At 33.8% G+C, this 14,996-nt stretch overlaps 1 protein-coding gene across 50 annotated transcripts in view; it reads left to right on the forward strand.

Annotated features, from left to right (window-relative positions):
- The window catches only part of trdn (triadin), a 123,463-nt gene that overhangs the window by 76,513 nt on the left and 31,954 nt on the right, over positions 1 to 14,996 (forward strand). For 39 of the 50 annotated variants that reach the window (XR_015935545.1, XR_015935547.1, XR_015935548.1 and 36 more), the window contains 10 exons: positions 594 to 623; positions 4,012 to 4,038; positions 6,067 to 6,114; positions 6,416 to 6,463; positions 6,804 to 6,851; positions 7,153 to 7,200; positions 7,500 to 7,547; positions 9,310 to 9,348; positions 10,801 to 10,848; positions 11,322 to 11,369. Coding sequence is in view for 45 of the 50 variants with exons in the window: in XM_088626950.1 (XP_088483076.1) it covers positions 594 to 623; positions 4,012 to 4,038; positions 6,067 to 6,114; positions 6,416 to 6,463; positions 6,804 to 6,851; positions 7,153 to 7,200; positions 7,500 to 7,547; positions 9,310 to 9,348; positions 10,801 to 10,848; positions 11,322 to 11,369 (432 nt within the window). In the remaining 5 variants the exon portion in view is untranslated. The remainder of the gene's footprint in view (positions 1 to 593; positions 624 to 4,011; positions 4,039 to 6,066; positions 6,115 to 6,415; positions 6,464 to 6,803; positions 6,852 to 7,152; positions 7,201 to 7,499; positions 7,548 to 9,309; positions 9,349 to 10,800; positions 10,849 to 11,321; positions 11,370 to 14,996) is intronic. The other 11 variants (XM_088626955.1, XM_088626964.1, XM_088626967.1 and 8 more) reach the window with 2 other exon arrangements.

Genomic DNA, 14,996 nt, shown 5'->3' on the forward strand with positions numbered 1-14,996 from the left:
TCTAAAATAACACCTGCTGCATTTTTTCCATTTGCCACATACTGTACCCAACCAGTGTTCCCGATCATTCCTGACAATGATTCACAGGCAGATTTTTATGTAAAAAAACTTTAAAATATGCAAAAGGTTTTAAAAAGCTTGGAATTTATTGGCTGAAAATAATGGAAAGCAATTGTTTTTTCAATAATTATGCCAATCAGTTAGGCAATATACGGTATGAAGAAAATGTGTTTTCAAATTGACATTTAAACATTTTTTTTTATTTCTAGCTGATATCACAGGATTTATAGTTATTTTTTCAGTTTGTAATAATCTAGGTGGCAGTACTGTATCTGTTGGAAACCTTTGTTTATTGTACTGGATTTGTTTGTATTGGATTTTACCTACAATATAGTTCTCCTTAGCTATAGAAACATGTCAAATGTTTAAAGTAAAAATGCCCACTAAGAACAACATCTTGATTCCAGCACATCCCAGTGAAACATATACAGTACATGTAACAAATTATGTTCTGTATTGATTGCTAGTCATGCCTTAAGACTTTTTTTGCATCAGCTTTGCTAATGAATATGTTGTTCTTTCTGGTTTTGCAGAAAAACTATCAACCATTAAAGTATCTAAAGGTATGAAAAACATCTTTCTTTCTTTATTTATTCATCACAATTTGGTTGGTAGTCTGTCTGAGTCTATACCGATCTTTTAAGTGATTCAAGCAAGAGCAGTAAATAAATTCATGTTTTATTTTTGTTATTAAACAGGAAGCACAGTAATGATGATGAAAGGAATGGCATATTCAGTAAATACAAATCCTACAGTACTGTACGTTCCTTTTGTTGCTCCTACAGTAGGCTCAAGCTCAAAAATATCTGTGAGTGTAAGACTCAGAAGAAGAGTTTATTTACTGCCCAGCAAATGTTTGGTAACACAACATACTGTAGCATTCTATGGTTGCTCCATAATTATTAATGCTACACCAGTACAGAATGAAATATGCATTATGTAATTTGTAAGATGAACAAAAATTTCAGCACCATTGATGATAAATTATTGGATATCTGCCCTTCTTAATGATAAAATAACTAAAATCTATAAACATAAAGGATAACAACGCTGTCATTATCTGTATAAATGAGTGCTTGGAAATGTAAAATTTGTTAAAAGAAAATTTACATTGCATTTAATATTCTAAGTGATAAGCACCTGTTGGTTTGGAAAACATGTTAAAATCCGATGCCCAGAGAGGCTCAGATATACTGTAGATTACGGAAATGCTCAGTTGACACCCCAGGTTAGGGTCAGGGTTAGCACTCACACAGTACTTAGACAATTGTTAAGCTCGGCGGTGGATTTTGGGGCCCAAGTCAGGTTTAGGACGGGTGGTTTTGTAGTTCTATCTGAAAATATATCGTAGTGCACAGCATGAGAATTGTATCTAAAAACTGAGTCTGTTGGATCAAAAGTTGTCACCAAGCATTATTGAATATCATTTAATTGCAAGAGCTTTGATCAACAGTCTTGATTGTTTCCCCCTCATACCTTTAGGGAACATGTCAAAGGCTGTTTTTATTTATCTGTGACCAAGATTGCTATCACTGGTTGAAATTCAGATCTATAACACTGTAACTAGAGTTCTAACTTAATTTAAAAAAATGTCACCAGATATGTGTAATATTGTAATTAAGAAATTTATAATTTATGAAAAAATTATAAAGTGAATTAAGAACCAAATTATTTTTTGCCACAAGAAAGTAAAGAAAAAACAGCCCCTATTAAAATATTAGAATCAGATAAAAACTATTTAAAATATAAGTAAGATTTTTTCAGGATATGTACTGTATGTTCTATACTTCACTCTCTCTCTTTATTATGTATGCAATACAACAGCAGATAATCTATGAGGGAGGAGAGAGTTTCAGTATCACAAAGCTGTCACCATATTAAGCTCAGTGCTGTGTGTGCTTGGATGTTTCAGCGTGTATTTACCATATGTGTTGATTCATATCCATCTTTACCCAGACATACTGTAAATCTCCCTTTTTATTGATTATTTCCAAATTCCCCACTCTATCACTTCAAAGCATATCCCGATAAGTATTTCTTTACATTTCTTAATAACTAAGTCACTTCCAATCCATTCAAGAGATAAGACTATCTTTCATGAAAACATACTGTAGGCAAGAGTCAACCTGCAGTGCAATTCTATTGCGGTATTCCACTGAATCTTTCAGTATGTGTTCTGGAAGGAAATAAACTTTTTTTAGAATCAAGGTCTTATTTCAAAAGGAAAGTGCTCCCTGGTCATTGATGCTGACTGATTCCCCAGAGAAAGCAGCCACACTAGATTCTTCAATAGCTTCTACCCACAAGCAGTGAGACTGGCGAACACATTTAGCCATCCCCCTCGGACCACACCTACACCATCACCATCTACCTCTTTATGATTTCTTATCTATTGCACATCTCCAGTCATTGTTTACACGTCTGTATTGTTTACATTCAAACTGTCTACATGTTTACTTGCACATTGTCTATTGTTTGTTTGTACATTGTCTTGATGCACTGTTTGCACTTTGTCTTGTTTTTTACACTTGTTTTACAATCGAGAGACTTTCTGTAAGTAAGAATTCCATTGTACCAGTACCGGTTACATATGGCAATAAAGTTCAAGTTCAAGTCAAGTTCAAGTTCACTATTCTGATATGAAGGTTGATATAGAGACTGACAGTGAGAGTACAGACTTGAAACCTAACACCAAAAACACCGGCAATAGGCCAAAAATGCAGCTGTCTGTTCATAATGCTCACAGAAAGAAACAAGGACACACAACCGCATCCCAGCATGAGGAACACAGCAGCAAGGAGGCAGGACATCAACAGCACCTCTGAACAACAGCAATGAGCAATGGACAAGACACGACAGCCCCAGCAGGAGTTCACGTTTTCACAGCCTGTTCTAATATATTTTGAAATCATAGAGAATTGTAGTATAATGGAACTATGGGATCATTTTACAGCCTACAGCCTGTCTTTCCGACGGTCTTTTCTTTCTTAATTTGCATTAAATACCAGATTAAATCACATTTAAATCAGTTCATACTCTCTATGAATGTATGAGACAGAGATCCCATCTTAGCAGATGTATCTTGCACATGCAGTTTGACCCTCTCAACAAACACAATTTGCAAGCACGGTACTTGATGGTGAATTTTCACTAAAGTAAAAGAATAACACTGGCAAACAAAAATGAGCTTCTTAAAGTGGCTGGCATACAGTATAAATGGTCCTTTTTAATCTTGGCCAAAGTTACTCAACATCCTGACCCGCCTGAGGTACCAGATGAGTTGGATCTGATAAGTGTATCGGAAAACAAGTCTTGACCATGGAGAACCTAATCTGGTTTTCAATATTCAAAAACATATTTTCAGATTAAAATGAAGGTGATAAAAAAATTCATCGGGAGGCCAAGATTAAGGCTGTTTATTCTAACATTCTGAGTTTTGCAAAAGAAAACTCTTTGGGTATCAGTAAGAAACCATAGTCTACAAAAGAGGATGTCTAAAATGTACTATGTTCCATGATCCATTTCTGTTTAATAAAATGGTGATAGATGAAGTCTGTTGCAGAAATGTGTAGATAATGTTTGAAATGGTATGAAATTATTCGCATTTATTGTCAATTTCTAATTGGAATCTAAATCCATTTTTGCTCAGTTTCATTGTGGGCTAATGGATATTTTATCTGTTTTACATCTAATTTATTTATATTTTACAACCAATTAATCTACATCAAAATTCACATTTTTGCATAATTTTTAATGTCTCTTATCATATAATCCTTTGAATCTACAGTATTTATATGAAGGACAAATACAGCTACGAGTGATGAAGGGACTTGTTAATGCAATTATTTTTAAAGAAATGTCTCTTATTTTCTATGTTAAGTTTCTCCTTGGTTATTGCTTGTAGAATGAAAAGGTGAACATACTGATTTTTGCTATTTCTTTGTTCTACAGTGAAAAAAGAACAAACTAAAAGAAAAAGTATGCTTCATAAAGTTGCAAAATTATTTTTGGATGTCGGTTTAGAAATGCTTACTATTTTATGAGCTTTAATGCTTGGCTAAAGTTTCATTCAAGCTATGCGAAAGCTATGCACAAATTGTTTTTTTTAAATTATTTATAAAGAAGGTATTAATTACTAACACTAATTCTAAATATGGTGAAATATAATGCAATGTCTTGGCTGACATTCAAATATTTCATTTATTTACATCCTTTTTGCACAGACTTAATATACAGTATGGCATGCAGGTTTGTTCATTTATGGAAAGCAGTTATACATTTATAGTTGCAATGAGGACAAAATTAATGTCAAACATTAATATGTAACCATTAAATACATCTCTCAGTTGGCTTAATTAATTAATTAATGGCTTTTTAATTTCTTAAGAAATAGGAAAATAAAAGTGGGTAGCTGCGTCAGCAGGCATAGTCTGTCAAGGATCAAGTAATAGGTTTATTCCATGCTGAAAAGAGATGAGAGAAAACACGACGTTTCGGCTGTGAAGCCTTCTTCAGGTGTGAGAAAGACAGTCCGACAGCAAAGAATAAATCGATTAAATAAAAGTGTTCTGTTCCCTTTCAGATGCTAAAGAGGATAAGTAAAAACGTACTTACTTCAGATTTACAGTAGCAAAAAGATGTGGAGTCTCACTCCAGCCTAATTTAGCTAAGAGCAAGAAAAAAAGGTCCTCCTGCATAATTTAGTCAAGGTTTATTAGTCAATCCTTGTACAAAATTAAATTACTGTACTTTAAGGGATAATGTCCCCACTTGTTAAACAATTGTGTATTTTACTTTACTAATTCCATATATTTCAGTTTAAAGGGTTGCCCATTTGTGTAAATTGACATTATAAGGTTTAAACATAAAAAAAAACATTACAAATTGTGCTCTGTGAAAAGCTTAAGTGGGTTTGTCAGACACATTGGTTAAAGAAATTTGGATTTGATATGAGGGAAAAAGAATATTTAGGTAGACAGCCTCAGTGATCAGGCAGTCGGTTTTTAAACTGGCTCACTTCTGTTTGCTTTAATGGCACAGAAGCCCTTGCAGAATGTAAAAGCCACATGAAAGCTGTTTCAGAATTATAAAGCCCAAGTTCCCTCATCAATCATGGACAATATCTTCTCAAGAATGAATGAACAGGTTTATACAAACCTTAAAACCACAGAAGTACCACCTTTTCCTTTCTTTCTGCAGAGAGTGTCATTCAGTGATTGTGCATCAAACAAAGCACAATAAATCAATTAAAGACCCAGCTGGTTAAGGTTTGTTAAAACACAATATTGAGGGCAAACAAATGAGCAAGTGAATGAAACAATCAATCAGTGAGTCATTTCAATACACGTTATGGTTCTAAAAAAAGTTTTCCAGGTGCAACTAATAAAAATGCTTAAAACAGGTATTCTATATAATATATATAGTATATGTAAAACTTACATGTATGTACTAATGAGTGCAAGTAATATAGATACTGCATTATATTATTGTACTGTATATATTGCTATATGTTCTGCATGGGTTTGACTATTGACAGTAGAATCTTTAAATTACATTTTGTGCTTGAAATTGTAAGACAGCTTTAGGTGCAGTACATTGCAGTACAGTATGCATTATAGTTAAATACAGAAATACAGTATATTAATCATCCATTTAAAATATCAAAAACATTAGAAATATCATATACCAGTAATGTTCTGTCATCTACTGTATGACATGTTTATTTAACTACTAAAAACTGTTAAGCACTGTACTTTTATAACAAAAGAAAACAAAGAAATAAATCTTTCTGGCTTTTTGTCAATCCATCACTCAATCCTTTTTGGTCTCAATAGATTTTTGTTAAGGTTATTTTACAAATGTATTTACAGTAATTCTAGAAGACAGGATAATTAAAGACATCTATAGCAGAGACATATATAAATGTTTGTAGGGCTTAATCTGTAGATGTGAGTAAAGAAATTGAAGGCTTCTGAGTTAAAAAAGAATATCGTTTAAAATTTACAGAAACAGAAATTTCCAAAGAAAAGGCCAGGCCTCCACCTCTAAAACACGGTACTGTCAGTTGTTTTGTATATTCCATTTTTTTACTGATTTAATGAATATTTTGAAAGCTTGTTTTATCACATAAAGATTATTTTAAAGATGATTTAATTAAAATCTAATTTAATTGAAATATCAATTGATTATTTTCTGTCAATAGGTTTTCTAAATTTGCTTGAATGTAAACAATTACTTTATCTTTAGGAATAGCATGGTAATTTAAAATGAGATGATTGCTTTTCAAAATAAACTGCAAGTGTTACTAAAAGAGCCAACAAATGTCATATTTATGAGAATATTATCTATTTTACAGAACCAGTAGTTGCCAAAGAAAAAGCTAGAACACTTACTCCAAAGAAAGGTATTTTTTTCTATATTATCCCAAAAGTATTTTATATATAATGAAATTGTGATTTCTAACATTATTCTGAACTGGTTTCAAAACACTGGTGCATGGAATAGAATTTTGGTCAATCTATAAATGACTGGAAGTGTTCTAAATACTGTATGTCTGAATTTCATTTCCTTCATCTTTTGCAATGTTATAAGAGTTTCTAAATTTTGAAATAATAGGAATATTTTATAATTAAAGACATCTATAGCAGAGACATATATAAATGTTTGTAGGGCTTAATCTGTAGATGTGAGTAAAGAAATTGAAGGCTTCTGAGTTAAAAAAGAATATCGTTTAAAATTTACAGAAACAGAAATTTCCAAAGAAAAGGCCAGGCCTCCACCTCTAAAACACGGTACTGTCAGTTGTTTTGTATATTCCATTTTTTTACTGATTTAATGAATATTTTGAAAGCTTGTTTTATCACATAAAGATTATTTTAAAGATGATTTAATTAAAATCTAATTTAATTGAAATATCAATTGATTATTTTCTGTCAATAGGTTTTCTAAATTTGCTTGAATGTAAACAATTACTTTATCTTTAGGAATAGCATGGTAATTTAAAATGAGATGATTGCTTTTCAAAATAAACTGCAAGTGTTACTAAAAGAGCCAACGAATGTCATATTTATGAGAATATTATCTATTTTACAGAACCAGTAGTTGCCAAAGAAAAAGCTAGAACACTTACTCCAAAGAAAGGTATTTTTTTCTATATTATCCCAAAAGTATTTTATATATAATGAAATTGTGATTTCTAACATTATTCTGAACTGGTTTCAAAACACTGGTGCATGGAATAGAATTTTGGTCAATCTATAAATGACTGGAAGTGTTCTAAATACTGTATGTCTGAATTTCATTTCCTTCATCTTTTGCAATGTTATAAGAGTTTCTAAATTTTGAAATAATAGGAATATTTTATATTTTCATAGCAATTTAAACTGAAACTTTGACCGAAGCACTTAAAAATGAATACATTTTGGCTTTGTGTTTGACAGGAACAGAGGTTGCCAAAGAAAAACCCAGACCGTCTCCTCCAAAGAAAGGTAGTGGGTGTGGCGTCTTCCTGAAAATACTTTGATAAAAGAATATACTGTATGATACCATATAAGACACATTCTGAACCACAAGAAACCTTTGAACACAGGGGAATTCCATATAAAACACCTCGCGGATTATAATAAGACATTTCCCAGCTTTTAATTCTATGCTTTTCAATCTACAGTATATTTCTGTTACTCAATTACAATGAGAAAACTGTCTTCTGGGAATCTGTATGACATAATATCTGTGCATTTTCAGAAGCTCAACTGCTGTATGGGGCTGCAGTATATCTGAACAATAAGTTGAGCTAAATGCTTATAATAATGGTAATTGTGTCTTTCTAGTAGATGTGATTCACAGAGCCACATGTCTGCTGCATGAAATGAATTCCCCAAATAAAAATGCATATGTCAATGTGCCCAAATGGTAAAATGTGCGCTTTTGTTAAACTAATAATACAATAAGCTAATAAGTGCTGAATGTATCTGGTTGAGGTTATTAAACAATTTGCCCAAAATCAGATATAGGTACAGAAAACAAATTGTAAAATAACAGTGAAGAAATAAATAATTAGAAAACAAAAGATTCAAATTCAGCAATTAATGTAGTTTTAACAAGTTTCCTATTATTGTGTTTCTGCTGTTTACATGCTGATTGATAGAATACCATAAAAACAGTAAAATATGAATAAACTATGGAAGATATAATATGGTGCACCACGATGCCATTAATTATTAATTACAAAGTGCCACACCCACACAAGAAGGATCAATGTATTCTGTAGGCAGAGATACCACTGCAGTGTGGAGAATGTAATAAGGATACTGTACTTGACCAACGCATATTGATAACAGAAGTGGCTGAGGCAGAATCTGCAATTCTCCAGAAGTGATGTTTAGAGCTACAGGGTATATTCTCTATCTATGTGATAGATGACCATTGAGAAGAAACCTTAAGATGACTTTGTTGCAATGACTGGAATCAAGGTTTCTTGCAGACATATTCGTCCCATTCCAATGGCGCCTAGTTGGTTCATGGTTGCTCACTGAAATGGAGATGTGTATTAACCCCAGCAGATACAATATAAAGCCCTGCAAAAGTATTCTCCCACCCCCTCATAATTTCCCATTTTCTTGAATTAAACATTGTGTATCCGAAGTATTTCAAGATAATATTACAATCAAAACTTCAAACTGGCCAAAGTTAAACATCAGCAAAACCAGAAAAAGAACTAAAATAAGTGCTTTGCATTAGTGCTCAGAGTCAGTCCTTGGTGGAAGCACCTTTGGCAGCAATTATCGCCTCACTGTACATACATTACTGCAGCCTGGTCTCTGTGGATGTGCAGCTGCACAAAACCCTTTGCTGAGGGAGAGATAAGCAAATGAAAAACGAAAATAGGCAGCAGAAAATGAAAGTTTTCAACCTGATACAATTTTACACATTTTTACCCAGTTTTCCAGTTTCCGGATTCATGTCAAATACTTAACTGTTTATATGAAATGAAGTCTAAAAGTTTATGTATAATGCATATATTAATTGTTTGATTTAGACACATAAGTCACTGAAAATATAATGCTGGACACACTGTAACACACAGTGTAACAAATCTATTTCCATTTTTCTTAATGTGTTTGAATTTAAAAAACTGTCTACTCTGTTACAACAATGTGTTGATGATTCCTATGAGCATGCAAAGCAGTTTCACAGAAAAGTGTTTATGAATGAGCTTATACTGTAAGTGCACGACATTTTGTTTTTCAGAATCAGAAGTTGCCAAAGAAAAAGCCCATCTGAAGAAAGGTATTGTTTCTAAAAGTAGCCGATCTTTATTTGTCATTTCTAATAATTTTAGATTAGTTCTAAATTACAGCAGATTACTACATTCATTGTTACAAAAGATCACTACATGTAATGTGCACTTAAAGCATTTAATTTCTCAGACCTGTTATCAAATATCGGTGGTAAAATAAATTAATTGATGGTATCACAAAATTATACAAATTTCGAATTAAGCACAAAATCGCGAACTTTGTGAAAGTACTATACAGTCCTTCCTGCTCACTAGTCTCCATAATGTGATGTACAGGAGAAAAAGTACAGGTTTTGCAGCAGCCTTTTCATCGTAGAAACGTTCCTATATGATCTACATGCGGAGGCAACAAGGTAAGTTGTATTTGTCAACAAAATTACCTCGAAATCAAGAGCAATATTTCTAGAAGATTAAAAGAGATGTATTCACAAGCCTGCTTGCTTACAATGTAGGGGAACTTCACCTCTCCGGACGTTTTGTTGCCTCGATCTGAATCGCAGAATATGGAGCTCACATACTGCATCTGGAAATGTTGTTTGTTTTGTGATGTGTTTTCACATGCACTCATCGATGCCGTTTTTTTCTAACTCCAAAATATAATGGGGTTGCAGTTCTTCTTTAACTATACTTGTGCTTTATAGCAGTCTGATTCCATATAACATCTTTCCACCAGAATTTAGATTTAGAGATCCACCGAAAGGCGTCATTGTAAGGAATGATTGTACTTTTGTAGAAACAGTTGCTCTTAAAATACTGTATATTTTTGAGCACATGCATAGTTTGATATATATATAAGAACTGATTTTTTTACCATGAATAGTTAATATTCAGTTTTTCATGGAGATGAAGAAATTTTTAATTTTAGGAAACACTAAGTGGATTTGGAAGCCATTTACTTTTAAAAATCAGTACAAATTTGAACACCTCAGTTTTCCATTTAAGTAGAGAATCTACCTAAAGTAGAGAATCTACCTAAAATGTAACAGACAAAAATATTTTACATTATAAATGCATTAGAGTATAGACCCTAATGTCTGGCAGTGGTTATATATTTTGGTGAGTTTTTCTTGCATAATTACAGTACATGTGGAATATTGCATTTTTTAAAATAGCAAGATTAAGGTCTCTAAAAGTTAAAATAAGGCAAAAACAATAACATTTATTAAGTCAGTGTAGTAGAATAAAAGTAATACCTGCTGCACCCATTTTAATTAGCTGAATAATATGCTGCAGTAAATGTTCTTGGCAGTACTTGAGAGAATGAAGCTAGTACATGTACTGTACGATAAATGGACTAATTGGAGAATGGTGTCAGGGAAAACTGGCTCCTGTTTTGTTGTTTTTTTTGCCATCAGAGTGTAGCATAAATAGTTTATTTTATCTTACCATCATTGCAAATCTCTTCCACATGGCCTTGGAATAAAACCCTTTCCATCTTTCAGTGTCGGAGGTAAAGAAGGAAGACAAGCCCTCAAAAGGAATAGATCAAGGTACAGTAACTGACACTGGCGTTATTGCCATTACATACATTACACAACCAATGCTTTATATTTCTGAGAGCAAAAATAAATACCTTTGCAATAAAATGTGGTAGCAAAATAATTAGTTGAAGATTATGAAATCATAGTTGTTTTAAAAGGTCTATAAGGACTTTATTGAATGTCACTGAAGAAAGAAACATAAAATAAATCCCTCATGTTTTCATCACACAGCCAAAATCTTCATCAAATAATATATGAAATCATGTGATATGTACTGTAATTAATGTGCACTTTGTAAATACTTACAGTATGTGCATTGATTATATTTAATTATATAATACAATGTCAGGCTCATTATTTAATATTTTTTGGAATTAAATATTTTTTCTCTCCCTCCTTGATACTGTAAATGCCTGCAATGTACTGGAACTACTATGATATACTATAATGCTTCAATATGAATATTGTGTGTGGTTTAACAGAGTCAGAAAAACAAAAGACAAAACCTGCAACATTTGCTGAGAAAAAAGGTAAGAAGAAAGCAGGCCTAAAAGTTGTAAAATTTATCCAGTGACTAACCTTTATAGGCAGACAACAGTGAAAAGCAATGATATGTTTGCAGGAAACAGTATATTCTAGTTTTACCTGAAACAGACAGTCTCGGATGAATAAAGAATCACCTCATATGTTTATGTTTCTATGTCACAAATACTGTTTCCCATGAGAGCATCTGTTTTTCCCAAACTTCACATTTCAAAGGGAAAGTCTTGCATTTATGAAGCAGCACTTGAGCGCAAATAGTTTAGTAGAAGTTAGACTTCATGACAAAACTGATCCAAATGAAAATCTGAGAAGATTTAGAAGTGTTATAGTATTGCTTGCAGACATTTTGTCCATATGCAGTATTTTATGCAGAGCTCATTATACTGCAGATGATACAGTAGCTTAATGATATTTGTCAGAAAAGTGTAAGAAAAATCTGAAAATGCAGCTATATGTGAGTAACTCTTGTATTGTATTGTATGTATTGTACTATTAGTATATAATTCGTTACACTGTGGCTGTGTTGTGTGTGTTAAGCTGCTGTTGCACTGCAATTTCCCTCACGGGATCAATAAAGTATCTATCTATCTATCTATCTATCTATAGGGTGTCATACAAAGAAAGCTGTCAGTTCTTATGGTGAAACACCCTACAGATCCTACAGTACTCTGCAAATAACAGCCAGTAGCATGCTGCACTTCTCTGCATTAGAATACATTCATAACCATGATATACTGTAGGTTGGTGGTGTGGTGCAGTCCGATGGCTCTGTGGCTAAGGACCTGCACCTGTTGCCAGTTCATATCCTGCAGCAGGCAGAGGAATCCTAATCCGTTGACTCCAACTGCTCCAGCGGTGCCATATAAATGGCTGACCCTGCGCTATGACCCTAAGCTTCTCTCCCTGTCTTTGTGTCTCATGGAAAGCAATCTGGGTTATGCAAAAACACAAATTCCTAATACAAGAAAATGTATATGGTCGATAAAGTGATCTGATCTTATCTTAGATAGAAGTTAGAAAAAAATCTTAATTTGTTAAGCTGGTGCACATCTCACCGGGCCAAGCAGACTGAACATGGATGGGTAGTTTTAGAGCTTAAGAACAGAAAGTCCAGGCCCACGAGCTTTCCTGACTTGAGTCATCGTTCAGGTGGCAGCACTTGCTGTGGGGTGAATAAGGAAACCCGGATGCAGTACAGACTGATACTGTGCTCTTACACCAGCAGGTAAATAAGAAAAGAATAATTGGATTGGGGAGAGGGGATAGGCCCCATTCAGGTGTTCATTCCTCAGGTGTATAGATAGAGTTCAAGGGAGCAGCTTCACAACCAGTAGCAAAGCAAGCACATTTATAGGGAATTACTTTACAATAGAGAACAGAAAATGCTTCTGTACTAAGAGTTGCGTGTATATGGAGCAGCTTTCCAGCCAGGGGGCACGAAACCCAGACTGAGTACTTTTAAGAAGCAGTAAAACTTTAGTTCCACTAAACAGCCTTCTCTAAATTATAACAGATGTTTGAAGAACTAGCCTCCCTACTAATTTGAATTTAACCGGCTTCATAGTCTAAATCTGACAGCAAAGTGAAAAAACATATTGTCACCAGGATACATATGCTGTGGAGCTCATTACGTTTGAACAGGAAGAAACAAAACCTGATAGATTTCTAACATTGCAATACAAAATCTGTATTAGGCTGCTAACATAGGAGCATATTAAGCATGTACTGTAAGTAGAAAAGTGCCAATGGAATGTAAGCTTAGCTGAATGACATTTCAAGGGTTATAATGCTTCCTACAGTACATTAATGCTTTATTCTGATTTATTCCTTTCCGGGTCAAATTTCAGCATATTTTCAAGATGCCCCCATCTTTACGAACATTATTGCATCTACTGTACTAATGTGAATCGGGTGTGGTTCTGACAGCAGTACTGTATATGGCATAAGAGTTTGGGGTTCCAGAGACTTTCTGAAATGTAGGCCTGTTTTCCACTGCTGGCTAAAAAATGGTTTGAAATGATTTGATCTACTTTCTTCCTCTTGGCATTCCTTCAACCTCACCACGATGTTGCCACTTTTAGACAAAACATTCACCCAAACATCCTGTTTCAATCACCACTTAGCCCAATGTTTCCAGTCCCAGTCCTGGTGACCCCCCGTTGGTTTGTGTTCCAGCCAAGTTACAGTAAGTCTCACAATCAGACCCTCCATTGGCTTAATAATAAGATTAAATTGAACAGTTTGTTCCCATCTCTCATGTTGGAGCTTTTAACTGCCATATTGTGTGAGTAGAATAAAATCCCAAATTCGTGACTGGAAACAAAATGCAAATATTCAGTTGAAGCAACTTCCTAGATCAAGTAAGATCAACTGAAGATCAAATGAGGCTTCAGTGATCTAATGAAGGTGGGATGAAGTGAAAACCAACAGTGTGGGGCACCAGGACCAGCACTGGACAGGACAGGACCCTGATTTAGACCAATACAGGATCGCATAAACCAGAGCCTCACCCAGCAGACAACGGGCACAGCACTGGACCCTGGGGGCGCACCTGTCAGGTGCAGGGCACTAAGAGCCTTACAGCACGTAACAAAAGGTTAGGTGCAGAACAGGCAGACATGACACCCAAGATTGAAGAGCCATGAGCCAGGATGTCTTACTACCTTCCCTCCATGCCAGTCTAGACAAAATATATACTGTGATTATCGTGGATATTGGGTTGTTATTCAATTTACTGACAGAATGTAAGAAGATTGAAAACTGTATATTTAAAAGGGCAGGGAGAGAAAGATAAGGGTTATTTCATACCCCTTTAAGCTAGCTGTAGGGGGGAAAATTTAGATTGTTTTTGTTCTTTATTTGCAGAATCGTCACTTTTCAAAGCACATAATTTAAAATATATTTCTTACAACATTGTTTTACAAATGCATAACAATTACAACTATTGCAATTACAAGTAGGCAGCTGCTGTTTGGGCTGCAAAGCAACAGGTAAAGGTTTATTCCTTGCTGAAAAAAACACACCTGAAGAATGCTCCACAGCAGAAACATTGTGTTTCTTCTCTTTTCAGCATGGAATAAACCTTTACTTATTACAATTACAGTTTGTTGTCTTGTTAAAGATGTCATCTAGTAGACACCTAGCAGTAATATAAAGTAGATCAATACACATATAAAGGTACATTTAAATTCAATTGTGCTTGTATATATTTTGGAAATTAAAAATATTAAACAGTTAATATTAAACATAATTGTATATGCACAAAGCAAGACCAGGTTAGATTTCTGTGTTTGTTGTGAGTGATACTGCTTACAAGTATCCCCTGATATTCATGATATTAAAAAAAACGGTATCTACTGTTTGGCAACATACCAGAAAACCCCAGTTCATGCTGTGATAGCTCCTACTGTACTTTGAGGATAAAATATTCTATTAATTTTATGTTCACAATTTGTTCAATATTTTAAAATATAATTAATATTTAAAAAATATCATAAACATACCATAAAGCTTTTCATTTAATATGTCCTTAGAGAAAACTGCAATAACCACTGCAATTATATTTTACTGCAACTTCCTATAAAGGTTTAAGTTAAACAGGTTCACAGGGGGAA

Source organism: Lepisosteus platostomus, chromosome 3, assembly GCF_059453375.1.
Source record: "Lepisosteus platostomus isolate fLepPlt1 chromosome 3, fLepPlt1.hap1, whole genome shotgun sequence".
Lineage (NCBI taxonomy): Eukaryota > Metazoa > Chordata > Actinopteri > Semionotiformes > Lepisosteidae > Lepisosteus > Lepisosteus platostomus.